The sequence below is a fragment of the Neoarius graeffei genome, chromosome 10 (genome assembly GCF_027579695.1).
Source record: "Neoarius graeffei isolate fNeoGra1 chromosome 10, fNeoGra1.pri, whole genome shotgun sequence".
NCBI lineage: Eukaryota > Metazoa > Chordata > Actinopteri > Siluriformes > Ariidae > Neoarius > Neoarius graeffei.
In genome coordinates, this window is record NC_083578.1 from 305,544 (window position 1) to 325,548 (window position 20,005).

The following is a 20,005-nucleotide window of genomic DNA, read 5'->3' on the forward strand; positions in this document are numbered from 1 at the left end:
AGCAACGGCGCCCTTCACACATCTAACCCAAGACAAAAATCGCCCTTCTACGCTGAAATTGTATTGCTCTAATTAGTAAAAATGATGCTTTTGCTAGTTATTTGTTTAGTTAATTGCTTTACATAATATAGCAGGTCTTCATTATTTTGGTTTATTTCCAACAGTTTTTGGTTGTGGACACCTGGGGGCAGTAGTGGGCACAGGTAAAAGGGGAATACATAATTAAGTTGTTTGTTTGCTTATGTGGAATAAAAATAATCTAATTTTTCATTGTATCTAAGAATACCTGAATGTAACAGTGTAAGATGTAGTGTCAAACAGTTTACCTGATTGCTTAGAGTGTGGTGTGTACTTTGCTTGTGCTTGTCTGTGCCTCTGCTGCTCTTGGCTAAACAAATACATAGGAGGACATATAACTGGGCACATACAGTACATACAGGAGTAGGCAGATAAGACTATTTGGATTTCATTTAATTCACCAAAACCTTACCTAATCTTCCATTTATATTTGGTGTTTTTCTTTGCTGCTGCTATGAGTCCTGGCTGATTTTCAATGAATGTCTTGAACTCCGTACAGGACAACTGAAAGTTTAGCCTGACTTGAAGCTCAGCCTTCACCATTGCAACAGAGAGTCTGTTTCTTTTATCAGTCCAAGCATCCTCCATTGCCCCTTTTCCACCAAAGCAGTTCCAGGGCTGGTTCGGGGCCAGTGCTTAGTTTGGAACAGGGTTTTCTGTTTCCACTGACAAAGAACTGGCTCTGGGGCCAGAAAAACTGGTTCCAGGCTAGCACCAACTCTCTGCTGGGCTAGAGGAAAGAACCACTTGCGTCAGCGGGGGGGAGTTGTTAAGACCAACAACAATAACAAGGCCGCGAAAGATCGCCATTTTTAAGCGACGAGAAGCAGCAGCTGTACAAACGCGAAGTCAGCCATCATCATTATTGTTGTTGCTGCTGCTTCTTCAGTGTTTTTGCTTTGATATTCGCGCCAAACGTAGCGCCGTAACCGACGTATACAGCGACGTAAGTGACGTATACAGCGACGTAATGACGTATTCAGCGACGTAATGACGTGGCTCCGCTTAGCATGGCTAGCTCGGAAAAGCAAACTGGTTCTCAGCTGGCTCGCAAGTTGAAATACACATTTTGCCCATTATGTACAAAAAACCGGGACATTCAGTGTCCCGGATTTTTATTTTCCGGGACAGACCATGAAAATCCGGGACAATCAGGAAAAACCGGGACAGGTGGCAACACTAGTCGACAATTGGTGACTCAGTTTTTCCTAGAGAAAGCTCGTCTATTATTCACTGACATTCGACGCCATTACAGCATGCTAGCTAATGATAGGCTAGCAGATTTCATTTTAACCGAGTTGGAATATCAAGACAACACTTTTCAATAAGCAGTGCAGTGTCATTTTATTTAAATACTTCATGTTTATTGCCATGGAAGAGCAGATGAATGTAATGTAGAAGTTCTGTGCAGAACTAGCTAAACTTGTGCAGTAAACTAGCCTACTGGGCTAATACATGAGTTAAAATATTAGGCTCGCCTACATGATACTGGGGCTAATAACTGGTTTCAAAACTAATGAGGTGCCCTCAACATCCACAGATTCAGCCTCAGGAATAGGACCCTAGCTCTCAACCCAAATCCTAGGAGAAGGAGGTGAGCAATACAATCCATGAATAAAGAGTTTAGGGTTAAAAACTATTTTAATTGCTAGGCTACAGTAAGCAGCATTAGGCTATTAAGACTTACATTAAACTGAAAAGACATTTCTTTTTTTATGAGCAACTATTCTTAGGTAACTTAGTATGGCGTTCATTCAATCAAAATGTTCATGTGTTAAATCTCGCTGGGGTACACGCTGCAGGATCAAGTGAGGAAGTGTCAGCTTTTTTTGGCTTCATCAATTGTCTTTACAAATTTGTAAGTGCCAGTCCAGAACGATGGGCCATATACAAAGAAACTACCGGCTGCTCTCTCTACAGCTTGTCTGACACTCGCTGGAGTGCAAGAATTGATGCTGTTAAACCGGCAACAGTCTATTCAGTCTAATTCTGACAGTTCTGCATTTAAAATGTTCATATACCAAATAATTGTATCACCTAAACTTGCTCGGCAGCTGATCGCGTGGATAGTAAAGTAGAAGTGCCAGCCAAAAACAGACTTCAAATTCAGTTGCTTGCTCTTGAAAATTTTACGGGGGGGCCCTAAATTGTAATCTTTCATAGGGCCCAAGATTTCTAGCGGCGCCCCTGTAGATGACACAGTGCTCCTGGAGCCAAGAGGGTTTAAGAGTCTTACTCAGAGGTCTAACAGTGGCAACTTGCCTGTGCTGAGGCTTGAACTCATGACCTCCCGATCAGCAACCCAGAGCCTTAACTGTTGAGCCACCACTGCCCAAAAGTCAAGTAAAAATGAAAAAGTACAGGCCCTGGAATGGACTCAAGTGTCAACTGTCTTTTTCTGTTCAAAACTAACTGAATTAACTGATGTTATTTAAACCGAATTAGAGAATATATGACGCCTTCTGTCTATGGTCGAGTCTCCTTCTCTTGTCTGTCTTCTTGTTTTTGTCTTGTTACAAGTGTCATGTATGATGGGTACAGATGGATCCACAAAGGGATCGTCTTTTCTGCATGTGATTTTCCCATCCACTGAGGTTGGGATTGGCCTTCGTGTTGAGAAGGTGCACAATGATGCAAAATAAAAAGAATTGATAATTCCCATCAAGGCATTAAAACTGAAGTTACCAGCCTGATTTGAAAATGGAAAGAATAGAAACTACACATAGTTGTGTTAAAATGTAGGGAGTAAAAGTAAAAAGGCATGTCCGTCCGTCCATCCATCCACCCACCTTCTACCGCAGGGTCACAGAGACAGCAGTCTCAGGACTGACACCCAAACCTCACTCTCCCCAGTCACTTCCTCCAAGGGAGATACTAAGGTGTTCCCAGGACAGCTGAGAAATATCATCCCTCCAGCATGTCCTGGGTGTGCTCTGGGGTCTCCTCCCAGTTGGACATGTCTGAAATACCTCCGCTGGGAGGCACCCAGGAGGCATCCTAGACAGATGCCCAAACCACCTCAGCTGGCTCCTTTCCATGTGAAGGAGAAGCAGCTGTACTTTGAGCCCCTCCTGAATGTTCGGACTCCTTGCCCAATCTCTAAGGCTGAGCCCAGACATACCGCAGAAGAAGCTCATTTCTGCTGCTTGGATCCACAATCTTCTTCTTTCGGTCATTATCCAGAGCTCATGACCATCAGTGAGAGTAGGAATGTAGACTGACTGGTCAATTGATAGCTTTGCCTTTTGGCTCAGCTCTCTCTTCTGTTGTTAGAGACAATAGCCCCTAGTAGGGGCTCCCAAGGGAAACTGGTTCTAGGTGAGGGACCAGACAAAGAGCTATTCAGAAGACCCTCATGAGGAAGAATAAAAACAAGGACACGGATACCTTACCCGGAAAAAGGCTCGCCAGAAAAACACTCAAGTACAGATACTTGAAATCTCTACTGAAGTAGCTATACCACACCAAAATTTCAGTCATAGAAAGTTAAATATTTTAATGCAGTGATAGAGGGAAGTTGACTGATTAAAATACTTTTTGAATTTTCAAAATCCATCCAGAAATGAGGAATCAACAGTAATTTAAATGTCCCAGCTTCAATTGTTTCTGCTAATTAATATATAATACATTTCTTCCTGAAAATTTTAGGAGCACCACTTAAATTGACATGAAACACAACACATTTTCATGCTACTTGTAGCCTTTAGCATCTGCCATCTTGGTCCGACGTTTATTGTTACTCCCGCCACTCTAGAGAACATCATGTATCCTGGTGTAACCAGTTCTCGATAGCGTGAGGCGTCCTGCCAAACTAATAATAAAAGACTGCTGATTTTTGCGCTTATATTCAGACACAATATAATAAAATGTTTAGATGGGTGAACTGACCAAATTTCTGCAAATTCTGGCTATATTTGAAAGTGATATTGCCATCTATACACACGCCATCTTTCCGGTAGCTAAGAAAATGCCATATCGAGTTCTCGATTGTTACAAATACAATGTCATAGCAGAGGGGATTTTCTGAGAAATGGGATTTCCCACATATTAGTGTGTGTTCTGTTCCGTGTTACTACTAGAGATCAACATAGGGACAAAAAAAATAGGTTTTTTTTGTTTTTTAATACTGAATGTAGTTGACATTTTATGATTTTTTTTTGCTGAAAAAGGAGAAAAAAATATTTTCATGTGATTAATAAGCTATTGAAATTACAATAATTATCTAACATCCAGGCGGCACGGTGGTGTAGTGGTTAGCGCTGTCGCCTCACAGCAAGAAGGTCCGGGTTCGAGCCCCGTGGCCGGCGAGGGCCTTTCTGTGTGGAGTTTGCATGTTCTCCCCGTGTCCGCGTGGGTTTCCTCCGGGTGCTCCGGTTTCCCCCACAGTCCAAAGACATGCAGGTTAGGTTAACTGGTGACTCTAAAATTGACCGTAGGTGTGAATGTGAGTGTGAATGGTTGTCTGTGTCTATGTGTCAGCCCTGTGATGACCTGGCGACTTGTCCAGGGTGTACCCCGCCTTTCGCCCGTAGTCAGCTGGGATAGGATCCAGCTTGCCTGCGACCCTGTAGAAGGATAAAGCAGCTAGAGATAATGAGATGAGATCTAACATCCAAGCATGGCCATTTTGGTGGGTTATATGAAGTGTACCGTGCCTTGCAAAAGTATTCATACCCCTTGAACTTTTTCACATTTTTCCACCTAACAACCACGAACTTAAAAGTTTTTTATTGAGATTTTATGTGATAGACCAACACAGAGTAGCACAGAATTGTGAAGTGAAACAAAAATGATAAATGGTCTTCAAAATTTTAAACAAATAAAAATCTGAAAAATGTGGTGTGCATTAGTATTCAGCCCCCCTGCGTCAATACTTTGTAGAGCCACCTTTTGCTGCAATTACAGCTGCAAGTCTTTTGTGGTATGTCTCTACCAGCTTTGCACATCTAGACACTGAAATTTTTGCCCATTCTTCTTTGCAAAATAGCTCAAGCTCAGCCAGGTTGGATGGAGAGCGTCTGTGAACAGCAATTTTCAACTCTTGCCACAGATGCTCAATGGGATTTAGGTCTGGACTTTGACTGGGCCATTCTAACAAATGAATATTCTTTGATCTAAACCATTCCCTTGTAGCTCTGGCTGTATGTTTAGGGTCATTGTCTTGCTGGAAGGTGAATCTCCTTCCAAGTCTCAAGTCTTTGACAGCCTCCAACAGGTTTTCTTCCAGGATTGCCCTGTATTTAGCTCCATCCATCTTCCCATCAACTCTGACCAGCTTCCCTGTCCCTGCTGAAGAAAAGCATCCCCATAGCATGATGCTGCCACTACCATGTTTCACAGTGGGGATGGTGTGTGCAGGGTGATGAGCAGTGTTAGTTTTCCGCCACACATAGCGCTTTGCATTTAGGCCAAAAAGTTCAACTTTGGTCTCATCTGACCAAAGCACCTTCTTCCACATGTTTGCTGTGTCCCCTACATGGCTTCTTATGCCTGTCTTTCAACAATGGCTTTCTTCTTGCCACTCTTCCAAAAAGGCCAGATTTGTGGAGTGTACGACTTGTAGTTGTCCTGTGCACAGATTCTCCCACCTGAGCTGTGGATTTCTGCAGCTCCTCCAGAGTGATCATGGGCCTCTTGGCTGCTTCTCTGACCAGTGCTCTCCTTGCTCGCTCTGTCAGTTTAGGTGGACGGCCATGTCTTGGTAGGTTTGCAGTTGTGCCATACTTTTTCCATTTTTGAATGATGGATTGAACAGGGCTTCTTGAGATGTTCAGAGCTTGGGATATTTTTTTTATAACCTAACTCTGCTTTAAACTTCTCCAGAACTTTATCCCTGACCTGTCTGGTGAGTTCTTTGGTCTTCATGATGCTGTTTGTTCTTCAGTGTTCTCTAACAAACCACTGAGGCCTTCACAGAACAAGTGTATTTATGCTGAGAGTAAATTACACACAGTAGGACTCTATTAACTAATTAGATGACTTCTGAAGGCAATTGATTGCACTGGATTGTATTTAGAGGTATCAGAGTACAGGGGGCTGAATACTAATGCACACCACATTTTTCAGATTTTTATTTGTTTAAAATTTTGAAGACCATTTATCATTTTCGTTTCACTTCACAATTATGTGCTACTCTGTGTTGGTCTATCACATAAAATCTCAATAAAAAAAACTTTTAAGTTTGTGGTTATAAGGTGGAAAAATGTGAAAAAGTTCAAGGGGTATGAATACTTTTGCAAGGCACTGTAGATGCCTTTTCAATGTAATGAAATTTATCAATAAAAATTTTGGTGAAAGTTTTTTTTTCTGAAATCATTTCATTTTCCAGCTTCAATCACTTTTGCTGGTATTCAGTTTCCAAATTCAATTCAATTCAAAAGAAAAATTGAAAACTGTAAACTTGAACAGGAAACTGTGAACTATATTTGAGAAGCATCAGAGCAGCAAGGACATTTGAATGGGGTGTTGGTTCTTACAACTTGCACAGGTAAACAGAACTTCAAGTGCACCCAGTGTTGGCATTCATCACACTGTGCCCATTTAGTGATACAGATTTCAGTTCAGGTTTTGGACTGCACATTGAACTTCTTGCAGACGCAACATTTGTCCTCTTCAGCCATTTCATTTTCAGTATCAGAGTCATCTGAAACAGACTGTGATATCAGTTGATCTCGCTCAATTCCAGATGGACCTGGTTGTGGGTTCGAATGTGAAGCACTTTTATTCATTGATGTGGCCACATCTTCAGCTTTTCCCCTTGTACCTGGCACTCCTACTCCACTCTGTTTCCTGCAAATATTTATCTTCCTAACTGTTTCCTCCTACCACCTGACTGATATTCCTTCTCTTAGCCTTCTTCGTTCTATGGACAGCCCCTTGTTTCCCTCCCCAACAATAAATGAATAAATAAATAAAACCCCCACACATTTCTGTCTCAATATCTGCATCCCTTTTCTCCGGTTCCCTTGTGTGATTTCCACTAATTCACAAATCAGCACAGGAGAGCTCTGATGGTGCAATCTTATCGCTGAGCTCTGTGACCATGACACTGCTAGACTTTAGGGGGAAAACTCCAGTTTTAGCAAAAGCTGCTTGGATATTTGCTGGAGACAGTGCTGCAGTATATGCCCTGCATGCCAGCTTACAAACATCAGACCTTGTCACCACCCTCCCACTGGTACGCGAGAATGCTTGGCACTCTTGGCTGTACTTCACTTGGAATGGCTCGGAACAACCTACGTCCACTGGCTGTGTGACATGTGAAGTGTGAGGAGGTAAAATGAAAAGAACAAATGTTCTTACCTCTGGCCCATTCAATGAGTTCAAGAGACACATGGCTTAAATGACCATCATACAGTACTAGAACTGGGCCTTCTGGATCACGACCTTGTGTATATACTTGAAGAAATGCTCCTTCAAATAGGTTCTGAAAATGTCACTATTCGACAAACCAGAAGCTGACACAGTTCCTTCGGCCCCTGAACTTTTACCATCCAACAACTCTGGCAGCATTCTCTGGCCAGGGAAAACAAAGAAAAGGGGAATTGGGACAGTTTTTGACCTCTCCCCCATGGTAACTTGTGGCTGGCATCCTCGTCCAACTACCATTCTCTGAAATGTATGTTCAACATTGATGCGTTTCTCGTCAATATTGTAGATATGTTTTGGCTTGTCTAATAGATTCTTTGCCAACATAATATCTTTCAACTGCTCATAGTAGTTGGTGAGAGATTCTTCGGAAGCATGTCTGGCATGCTGTTCAGATAAGCTTGAGGGTTTCATAACTCACAGCTCAGGCCATTGACCAAGAAAACCATAGAACCAGTTCATGCTGAAAGACTTGTCATCCCTTGACTGCTTCCCAACATGAACAGCATAACCTGTTGCCAATTAAGTTCTCACAGATTGAGTATACCCATATCCTATGCGTGCGATTCTCTTCAGATGCTCAACCAACTTTGTTTCTTCCAGCATATTCAGAACCGGTGGTGGACCTGACTTAGTAGCATCGATGGATATTCTCTGGTCAACACGAACTCTTAGTGTCGTAAGAGGCACATTGTACAGTTTGGAAGCTTTGTAGACTGGCATCTGGTCATCCACACATGACTGGTAAGCCCTAATCAACTGGGTGGGGGAGTAACACCACAGTTTTTGCCTCTTCTTCTTCTTCATGGAAAACTGTAAAGGGAGAAAACAATGATTAGAATCAATACCCAATCCAAGAAAAAGTATGCATTTTCTTTGAAGAAATATGAATAACTGGAGACCATTTTCTCACTTCTCTCTCATCTCATTATCTGTAGCCGCTTTATCCTGTTCTACAGGGTCGCAGGCGAGCTGGAGCCTATCCCAGCTGACTACGGGCGAAAGGCGGGGTACACCCTGGACAAGTCGCCAGGTCATCACAGGGCTGACACATGGACACAGACAACCATTCACACTCACACCTACGCTCAATTTAGAGTCACCAGTTAACCTAACCTGCATGTCTTTGGACTGTGGGGGAAACCGGAGCACCCGGAGGAAACCCACGCGGACACGGGGAGAACATGCAAACTCCACACAGAAAGGCCCTCGCCGGCCACGGGGCTCGAACCCGGACCTTCTTGCTGTGAGGCGACAGCGCTAACCACTACACCACCGTGCCGCCCTATTTTCTCACTTAATAAAGTATTTCTTTAAAATATTTTTTCACTTCAATAATAAAAGGATGAATTTTTTAAATCTTTCTAGTAATATTTGGTGTTAAATCAGAACTTTGGTACACTCTAATGAAAACTGAATGAAAATTTCAGTTTCTATTCTTTAGGAGGAATTCACAACTGATGATGAAAATCATCAAAATTTAGTTTTTCCTATAATTTCACAAGTTTCCAACAATCCACTCTGCCCTCAAACAATACAACTTTCTCAATGTTTACATTTCTGTTTTTAGTTACATGATCGTACTTTCACACACACAACATGCACTGCACTGATGACTCACTTTGAACAGACATAATGAACGTTTTCATGTTTAGGCAAAAAAGAAATGATGGAAAAGTGAAATGTCTTCATCTAAACCTTAGTTCAGTTAAAAAAAGAAAAGAAAAAAAAACAACTCACCTTCACACAGAACATTTTTCACAAGAAGCGATGTTTTTATGATTGGAGAAATGAAGTACCTCTGGCCAGCGCAAGGTTAATCTGTGACGTCAAACAACCGGAAGCAATACCAAAATACAACGCTATCGAGAACATGGTTATATTGAGAACAGGTTATGCGATGATACCAAACATATCACACACTGCACTGATTTTATTTTCTCATGTGATTCTCATTTGCATGAAGTTGAGAATTCGCCACCTCAGTTTTGCTTGCAGCGAATTCGCTCCTATTAGTCTGGTCAGTGTGACATCATATCCAGCAGTGACCTGACAACTCGGTGAAAATCTGCTGGAGACACTGACTGTATAACTAATTTATACAGTCGATGGGTGGAGAGAAGAACTAAACCTGTTGGATATGTAAAATGTCAATATGCCGTTTTCTGCATACGATAAACAATTTAATAATAACAAATGAGAGACAGAACTGCAAAATGCAAATGAACATTTATTTAACGCGGTTTTCTGCAGGTACAGCTGCACTCCGTCTGCAGTAGACTGATTTTAAATTAAAAAAATATCCACAGGTAATAAATATTAACTTCATAAAAAAAATTATGAATCAATTTTAGTTATTGTAGGGTATATGAAAATTAGCTGGAGCCAGTGAAATCTGCATGGAACTTTTCTGTTATTTAGCAAGCTAGTGATTGTTCATGTTGGGTAACTAGCTAAGTAGCTCATTAGCTATTTAGCTTCATGTTAGATGGCTAGTGTCATAGTGGTAATGAGCTCAAAGTCTCGCTGTTATGGTCACACGTTCTTCACTCCCCTGCATAGTCGTTGTCTTGAATCATTATTTTGTCAATACATGATGAATTTCGCCCCCCAACCTGAATGAGAGCAAAGCAAAATTTATTGAAGTAGAAAGATACTGTTAGCCCTCCACTCATAGCTCTCTCTCACTCACTCACTCACACACACACACACACACACACACACACACACTTTGTGGCACTAAAATTTTACTTGCAACAAGATTAACCATGGTTTCAGGAAGAGCAGTAGGTGTAACAGTAGTGACGTACTGTCGGCGAAAAGAAAATAGCAACGGTGGGTGATGTCGCATGGCTGGTTATGCCACTCTGGTGTCTTTCTACCGTTTGCATAGCCAGTCAGTGCTGCTTCTCCCATGGTGGACATGTCAAATGATTTTCTGCATACAGTGGCACTTGAAAGTTTGTGAATCCTTTAGAATTTTCTATATTTCTGCATAAATATGACCTAAAGCATCAGCAGATTTTCACACAAGTCCTAAAAGTAGATAAAGAGAACCCAGTTAAACAAATGAGACAAAAATATTATACTTGGTCATTTATTTATTGAGGATAATGATCCAATATTGCATATCTGTGAGTGGCAAAAGTATGTGAACCTTTGCTTTCAGTATCTGGTGTGACCCCCTTGTGCAGCAATAACTGCAACTAAACGTTTGCGGTAACTGTTGATCAGTCCTGCACACCGGCTTGGAGGAATTTTAGCCCGTTCTTCCGTACAGAACAGCTTCAACTCTGGGATGTTGGTGGGTTTCCTCACATGAACTGCTCGCTTCAGGTCCTTCCACAATATTCTGATTGGATTAAGGTCAGGACTTTGACTTGGCTATTCCAAAACATTAACTTTATTCTTCTTTAACCATTCTTTGGTAGAACGACTTGTGTGCTTAGGGTCGTTGTCTTGCTGCATGACCCACCTTCTCTTGAAATTCAGTTCATGGACAGATGTCCTGACATTTTCCTTTAGAATTCGCCGGTATAATTAAGAATTCATTGTTCCATCAATGATGGCAAGTCGTCCTGGCCCAGATGCAGCAAAACAGGCCCAAACCATGATACTACCACCACCATGTTTCACAGATGGGATAAGGTTCTTATATTGGAATGCAGTGTTTCCCTTTCTCCAAACATAACGCTTCTCATTGAAACCAGAAAGTTCTATTTTGGTCTCATCTGTCCACAAAACATTTTTCCAATAGCCTTCTGGCTCGTCCACATGATCTTTAGCAAACTGCAGACGAGCAGCAATGTTCTTTTTGGAGAGCAGTGGCTTTCTCCTTGCAACCCTGCCATGCACACCATTGTTGTTCAGTGTTCTCCTGATGGTGGACTCATGAACATTAACATTAACCAATGGGAGAGAGGCCTTCAGTTGCTTAGAAGTTACCCTGGGGTCCTTTGTAACCTCGCCGACTATTACACGCCTTGCTCTTGGAGTGATCTTTGTTGGTCGACCACTCCTGGGGAGGGTAACAATGGTCTTGAATTTCCTCCATTTGTACACAATCTGTCTGACTGTGGATTGGTGGAGTCCAAACTCTTTAGAGATGGTTTTGTAACCTTTTCCAGCCTGATGAGCATCAACAACGCTTTTTCTGAGGCCCTTAGAAACCTCGTTTGTTTGTGCCATGATCCACTTCCACAAACATGTGTTCTGAAGATCAGACTTTGATAGATCCCTGTTCTTTAAATAAAACAGGGTGCCCACTCACACCTGATTGTCATCCCATTGATTGAAAACACCTGACTCTAATTTCACCTTCAAATTAACTGCTAATCCTAGAGGTTCACATACTTTTGCCACTCACAGATATGTAATATTGGATCATTTTCCTCAATAAATAAATGACCAAGTATAATATTTTTGTCTCATTTGTTTAACTGGGTTCTCTTTATCTACTTTTAGGACTTGTGTGAAAATCTGATGATGCTTTAGGTCATATTTATGCAGAAATATAGAAAATTCTAAAGGGTTCACAAACTTTCAAGCACCACTGAACCCTGCATGTTGCACGTCCAGTGTCTGCATCTCGGACCAGCCAAGATAATCAATCGCTAAACGTAGCCAAGCGACATGATACACCTCCAAATTAGAAAAAGTTGGGATGGTATGTTAAAATTAAAACTGAAAACAATGATTTGTAAATAATATTTGATCTGCACTGCACTCAAAACAATACAGCAGAAGAGTATTTGATGTTTTACCTCAATTATATTGTTTTTTCGAAACTAATACTTGTTTCAATTTTGATTCTTGCAACTCATTATACAACCTATCACATTAGGATCAAGTTTAAAACGGTAAATAAGCCTCTCTGCAAGCAGAAATGGCAGGATGGCATTAAATGCATTGCATTACGTTACATGCATTTAGCAGATGCTCTTATCCAGAGCGAAGTTCAACATACCCAGAGCAGCCCAGGGGGTTGGGGTTAGGTGCCTTGCTCAAGGGCACTTCACCCATTCCAAAAGAAAAAGCAATAAATAAGAGTCTGGCATGAGACTTGGAGCCCTCCAAATGCTGATACAGAAAGTGCAACAGTGTGAGGACAGCATCCTCCACACCTATATCTGAACTGCACACAAACTAACAGATCTAGACATTCCTCAACCTGCATTAAAACCTCATTCTTGATAAGCTTCTCAAATGACTTCATATTTGAAAAATGTTAAAGCTACAGGCCTGAAATTATTTAATGTTTTAGGGGTATTACTCTTGGCTACAGGGACAATAATGGAATGTCTTCAAAGCTTAGAGATCTTCTGCAACTTAAAAGATGGTGTAAAATATACTGAAAAGGCTACAGAGCTGGTCAACAGTACAGGGTTGTCATTACTGCATTCTTCTTTTCAAAATTCTCCATGCATTCTCTCTTGGGGACAGGCACCCTCTTCTTCCACAGCCACGCCTTTGTCATGTGTGCAGAATGTGGTTTTGCATTGTCTTGTTAAAATCTCCCTGGAAAATGTCATCTTGAAGGCAGCAGATGTTACTTCAAAATCTCAGTGGACTTTTCTGCATTAATGCTCCATCCCATCACAGAAATGTAAGTTACCTTTGCCAAGGGCACAGACTCAACCCCATACCATGACACACCCTGGCTTTTGGACTTGTTCCTGCTAACAGTCTGGATGGTCCTTTTCCTCCTTGGTCTGGAGCACACGACGTCCATTTCTTCCAAAAAAGACCTGGAATACTGATTCATCTGACCACAATACACATTTCCACTGTGTGATGGTCCGTTCCAGACATCTCCGAGCCCAGAGAAGTCGATGGTGCTTCTGGACACAGTTAACATAAGGCTTCCTTTTTGCACAGTAAAGTTTTAACTGGTATTTGCGGATGTAACTCTGTACTGTAGCTTGATAACGGTTTGCCAAAGTAATCCCAAGCCCATGTGGTTCTATCAGCTGTAGATGAACGATGGTTCTTGATGCAGTGCCGTTTAAGGGATCGGAGATCACAGGGGTTCCGATTAGGCTTGTGCCCTTTACACACCAAAATTCATCCAGATCCTTTGAAGCCTTTAATATTATGCACCGTAGAGGATGAAATGCCTACACATCATTTTGTTGTAATTCAATCCTCTCCATTTAATCTGCTAGGTAGAAGTCTGATATTTAAATTAGACTTATCCATCTCTTTTCAGCAGGGCCACATGTACACTGACACACAAATTCACTCCACTCCCCACTCCCCCAACTATAGTCCTTTCAATTCCTACACATCTTGACAAAGTACCGACATGTCTTTGGGCGACTCACAGTAATGAGGTTGGATTAGTTCAATGTACTCCTTATTGTGCTCAGCTTAAGACTAATGAACCTGTTTTCTGCAAACAATATACTCTGTCCACAGAAAAGGAAGAGGGGGATCTCCAAAGTGATCTTATAACTGTTGTCTCAAGGGGTCATCATTCCAACCACTTCTTCAATACACAGATTGTGTATTTTGTTTTGCTTCAATACACAGATGACCTTCTCCTCTCTACTGATCGTGAAAACGACCTATAAAGGAGTTTCACTGCTCTTTTTAAAACATCTGGCCTTCTGTGGCTTAAAGGCCTTGCTTTCAAAGCTGTCATGGTGTCAATCATCTGTCACCTGCTTGGGCTTCATCCTGTCTGCAGGAGAAAGACGACTCTCTGATGAACGTCACGCTGTCATACGCGACATTCCTCCACCTGAAACACAGAAAGGCATGCTCAGCTTTCTGGGACTTATGAACTACTGCAGACAATGGATCCCTGACTGTGATCTACATGACAAGGTTTTAAGAGGGCAGTGTAGCAAAGACCACCCTGATAAACTGTCATGGACTCTTGAAATGATGCGCTCCTTCAGACATTTAAAAATAGCCCTTTACTCAGCACCCACCTTGGACCTGCCACAATACATGCTCCTATTCCACCTCTACGTCTCTGAATGCAGCTCCACTTCAGTGGGGGTCTTGGCCCAGGAGCATGTCGCTTACCTCTCCAAAACCTTTGATCTGGTTGTTCAAGCCTGTCTTCGTGCAGTCACTGCTGCCACCCTCATGGTCACAGATGCTGAGAAGATCGTTTTGTCCCATCCTTTCACCTTACACACATCTCAACGTTCAGGCACAGCACATGACAGCACAGAGGTGCTCAGGTGATGAGGCCATTCTATGCACTATACAAAATCTCACCATTAAACCCACCTCATCTCCCAACTCTCCTGAAATTCTATTACAGTGCCTTCTTTCCTCTGATCATGCTAATTCAACCCCATTTGAAGACCATGATTGCTTGGCTCTTATCCACAAGACTTCTAGTGTTCATTCAGATCTTTCTCCATCTTCTTTTGAACAAGGTGTACGTGTATGTTGATGGCTCCTGTTCAAAACCTGATGACTCAACTTTTCATCGTGGTTACCCTGTCTGCTCTCTTACCAACACTGTCTGGGATGTGCACTTGTTACCTTTTAAGTCTGCACAAACAGCTGAGTTGGTTGCTTTCACACACACATGCTCTCTCTTTGCAGAACAAGTTGTGACTATATACACTGACTCCAGGTATGCCTTTGGTGTTGCGCACAATTATGGGAAGTTTTGTCACGCTTGTGGCGTCCACTCTGCTTATGGTAAGCCCATCTCTTATTCCACATTGGTCTCGGATTTGTCGCAGACTTGCACCTTCCCCAGCAGTTAGCTATTGTTAAGGTTAAGGTTCATGATCTTGGGCATTCTGATCAGCATTAAAATTAGCTATGATAGAGCAAGGCACCACAATTAGAAAATCTATTGCAGAGCTAAAATGTTCCATCAACTTTCTTTCTGCTGACATACAAGAACTAAAAGTCACAATGAAGCACACTGTAGATAATAAGGCTGAAGAAAAAAATCTGACTGCTGCAAAAATAAAAAGTTTTGGTGTTGTCATGCTACAAAAAATAAATAAAAAATAAAAATTCAATTCAATTCAGTTCAATTCAGTTTATTTAGCCCTTTGGTAGTGATAACACTAAATTACAAGGGAGGCCAAATACAAATACTAATACAATACAATAACACACACAAAAAACATATTTAATCCCTACTGAACTTATAGGTCACAAAGTTGCTAAGTCGGTCGGTCCTTGTTACACGATAGTCAGCGCGGAACAGGCCAGACCTCAAACCATAGCCATGAGCGACCCTCACAGCCTGTGGTAGCATGTGTGCTAGGAAACCAGACTCCCTGATGTTAGCAATAAATTTCCTGCAAGCCCCATCACGGCGCGCTGCCAACATAGACAAACCACAACCCGCGAGTGCCGACTCATATGATCGCTCGGGAAATATAATTTTAAGTGCAGCCCTCTGAATGCCCTCCACCAGCTGACCTTGACAAGCTGGTAGCCCAGCCCACACAGGAGATGCATATTCTAGGATGGGCCTAACCAGGCTACAATAAACTTGAATAAGGTCAGATGATGAAACACCAGATTTCTTCAACATGCGCAAAGCATATAGGCGTTTCCGAGCTCTCTTTACAATAAAATCACAGTGGGTAGACCATGACAAATTGTCTGAAATGTATACACCAAGCAACTTATAAGAAGATACTTGCTCAATAACTTGACCTGACATTTGCAAGGGAGGTAAATAAGAGGGCTTATACTGTAAAAAGTCTATACACAGTTCTTTACATTTGGTAGGGTTCAACCTCATTCCATGACTACAAGCATATGTACAGATATCCCTTGCAACCAAGGGCAGCAAGCTGGTCGAACATCTAGGAATAATTTCAAATATGGAAAGGTCATCTACATATTTTACCCTTGTTTTCCAGTCACTAACCAGATTGTTAACTAGGACTGCAAACAACAGGGGAGCCAGCTTTGTCCCCTGAGGAATACCTCCCCTTGGGACAACACAACTCGATAGAGTGTTACCAATTTTGACCTGCTGAGACCTTTCAGTCAGAAAGGCCTCAATCCATCTAATTAAGATCTCATGTACTCCCAAATTGCGAAGCTCAGATACTAAAACAGAATGATCCACCAGATCAAATCCTTTACTAAAATCAGTAAACAGTATACGCGCATAGCAATGATCACTGTCCAGAGCCTCGAGAATACAATGTAGCAAATATACAAGCGCATGCGTGGTTGATCTACCTGGTAGTGCAAACTGCTTTAGATCAATTTTATTGGAGACCTGTCTAAAAAGTGACTCTAAAGTAAAACCCTCCAGTATTTTTGCTATTTGGGAAGTCAAGGTAATTGGCCTTAAATCGTTTTTAATACATTTAGGTGGAGAACATTTGGGCAAAGGTGTAACTATAGATTCCTTGATCTGGGCAGGGATGAACCCTTGCTTAAGTGAAGCATTATAAATATCTAACTATAGGGGCAAGTTCACAAGCAAACTCTTTCCAGATCTTGTTGGGCACCACTGAGGGCCCAGGCGACTTATTGTTCTTAACTTGACGCAAGGCTTTATAGCAAGACACGACATCAACAAGAAACTCCCTTGGGACATCCAGGTTAGGGTCAAGAGCAGCGGGTATAATGTCAAGGGGGGTGAAGTGTGATGTAAGATCAGCTAAAAAAAAAAAAAAAAAAAAAAGAGCTGAATTTCTCCCCTAGAGCAGTTGGTGTTGGAGTATCCTCATCGAGTAGCTGGGTCACCCAGTCTGTTTTAGTTCTCTGTCCAGTAAGACCCTTTACCTCACGCCACCAACGGCTGATGTTACTTTCTTTAAGAGCGGCCACCTTGCCCTCATAGAACTTTTGTTTACATTCTACACACACCCTTTGCACCTTATTCCGCAGTTCTTTATAGTGCTGTGAGTTTTTCCCATAAACTGCGAGAGCTCTTTGACGTTTAATAATAAGAGCTTTTAACTTGTGAGTGATCCAGGGTTTATCTGATGTGCAGCACTTGGTACGCTGTAAGGGCAGGTAGTAGTTAACTGCCTCTGTCAAGGTGGAAATAAACAAGTCATATTTTTCCTGGACATGTGTATGGCTCAGTACACCAGACCAGTCATACTGTGTAATCCAGCGGCCAAAATCATGGACCCTACTGGGCCGAAGGTCCCTTTTAACGATAGTATTGACAGAAGAGACTAGATTGGGAACAATAGTCTTCGGCTTGATCAATACAGTAAAATGATCGCTCGTACCAAGTTTTGGCAACTGAAGAAATGGAGCAAACAATTTAGGCCTGTTAGACAAACACCATTCTAGAGTCCCTGTATCTCTAGTTAAGATCTTGATCAATTGTGTTAGGCCAGTTGCATTCTTAGTTTGCTGTTCTGTAATACCTGTGCTAGTAGGGTTGAAATCCCCACATACCACAGGTAACCCATCAGGATGTCGAGACAGAAATGAGTCAACATTATTATGAATCTGCTCCAATAAAACTAAATTTTCTGCAGCTCCATTTTTGGGAGGATGGTAAACAGCACCCAATAAGATACAAGACACAAAAATAAAAAAGACTGAACTTACACCTGCATGGTTTACAAGAGGCAGAACACAAAGAGGCGAGGATAAAGGTGGTTGAGATCTGCCAGAACATATCTAGTCCCCAGTTACAAAGAGAAGTTTCCTGAGGTGATTGATTCGGTCCACAGGCTTGGCAGGAAAAATCCAGCCAGAACACAGCCCCACGACTTCCTTCAGAGGCATTTTCATGATATGATATGGAAAAGGGCAAAAATGTCTGATTACTTGAAGCAAAGTCAGCTCTGTTTCAAGGAAGATCTTACTCAAAAAAACAAACAAACAAAAAAAAAACAAAGAAAAGGTGTAACTGATTGTGGCCAAAAATTCAACAAGCTCGACAGGAGAAGAAAACCGTTCCTTCAAGCGTTTGTAGACATCAAGGAAATACTGTAATGCCAGTGACTCTGATGCCCTCATAGCTATAAATTTGAGGTAGAAGAACGAGTTCTGTTCCAAGCTTGCATACCGTTTCTCAGGTCAACATACTTCCTTTTGGTTAAATTATTTCAGCCTTAAAATTAATTTCAGTTAATGCTTGAGATTTGAGAGACAGGAAAAGAAAGGCTTTGTTTCTTTATACAGAAAACCTCGTTTCAGACTTTTGCTTCATTCAGGAAATGCATTCTGTAGTCAATGATTATAACTTCTGGAAGTTACAGTGGGGGGAGGAAATATGGATGTCCCATGGAACCCAGGGTTCAGCAGGAACTCTGATACTGAAGCACAAGTTCAACAGGAAAGTGATCTTCACAGAAACTGATACAAATGGGCATTATATCCTTACTGTATGGTTGTCTCTCACAGTGCTCAGATTTTACTAGTTGGTAATGCATACAGTTAAAAAATAATATACAGGAAAATAAGATTTGACAGTTTAAGGGACATTCCACCGAATGGGTGCCGTTTGCTTGTTGTACCACTCTCAAATTAAACTTAATTTGTTATATCTTTTCAACACTGATTATAATAACACACATATTTAACTATTCAAAATGTGTATTGGTCAACCTCAGGCTACGTTATTTATTTTTTTTTTACAAGGTTTGGAAGTCAAAGATGGCTGCATTTTTTCAGTCCTGTTACCAAAACTCAAGTGACATCTAAAAAGCATGTTTAAAAGCACATCAACTAATTCCTTTGTCTTTCCCTCAAAAAAGTGTTCATTTTAAAGAAATGGCTGGTTATATGTTAAAATAATTACTATTTGTGACAAAAAAAAAATCACTGTGTATACACTCAAGTTGCATTTTTCTAAAAGATGCAAAGTAATTTTTACCTTTTCAAAGAGACCCAAACCTCAAGTTTATCAAATTTCCTATGATATAATTTATTAAACAACTGAATTAATGATGGACCACACATAATTGGAAAAAAGTTAATTAACTTTATTTTTTTTAGAAAAAACAATTAAATAACAGGAATGAAAACTTGGTAACAGGAATGAACACTTGGTAACAGGAATGAGTGTGTATGTTTGGTGTGTGTGTGTGTGTGTGTGTGTGTGTGTGTGAGAAGACAACCCATTCTGGTCATTTAAGAGGCTCTATCTAATTTGACCCAGACTTCGTTTTCAATTGCCATATAGCAACCTGTGACTGGCTTTGGGGGTGGGATGAGACACAAAATGTCCTCAAAGAGGTACCAAAGTACATCTTCCTGTGCTGGCCAGAAAAATCTGTTGACCCCCAGTTTGTGCATGCAGCGAACCTCAACATGTGTTTCACATGTATTTGTGATGACGCCAGGGTAGAGGTCATCCTCGTACTTCGCCACACACCATTTGCCAATGACTTCAGGACTTTGCCACTGAACTTCTGTGGTTGTGGGAGTCGTCTGTTGATGACAGAACGTGAAATGCTTTGCACTGAAGCACTGACAGGTCAGATTTTGCTTGGTGGTGCACAAGCAGCTGACATCCCTGTATGCCAGTTCTCCTCGGGCTACGGTCACTGCCTGATGTATCCTCATCGTGGATGGAACTGGTGGCAGATCACTGGGCATCTCCTGAACTGCTTTCTCAACTGCTTCCTCGCTGACAAAA

The 20,005-nt window shown here is 41.5% G+C and overlaps 1 protein-coding gene across 6 annotated transcripts in view; it reads right to left on the reverse strand.

Moving 5' to 3' along the window:
- The window catches only part of LOC132892703 (zinc finger protein 501-like), a 44,484-nt gene that overhangs the window by 9,413 nt on the left and 15,066 nt on the right, over positions 1-20,005 (reverse strand). Inside the window, exon 2 of one of the 6 annotated variants that reach the window (XM_060931020.1) lies at positions 14,109-14,188. The exons of 4 other annotated variants lie outside the window; for them this stretch is intronic. In XM_060931020.1, coding sequence (XP_060787003.1) covers positions 14,109-14,123 — 15 coding nt within the window. In that variant the 5' untranslated portion in view covers positions 14,124-14,188. Of the gene's footprint in view, positions 1-326; positions 4,266-14,108; positions 14,189-20,005 lie in introns of those variants that run through there. One more of the 6 variants, XM_060931023.1, reaches the window with a different exon arrangement.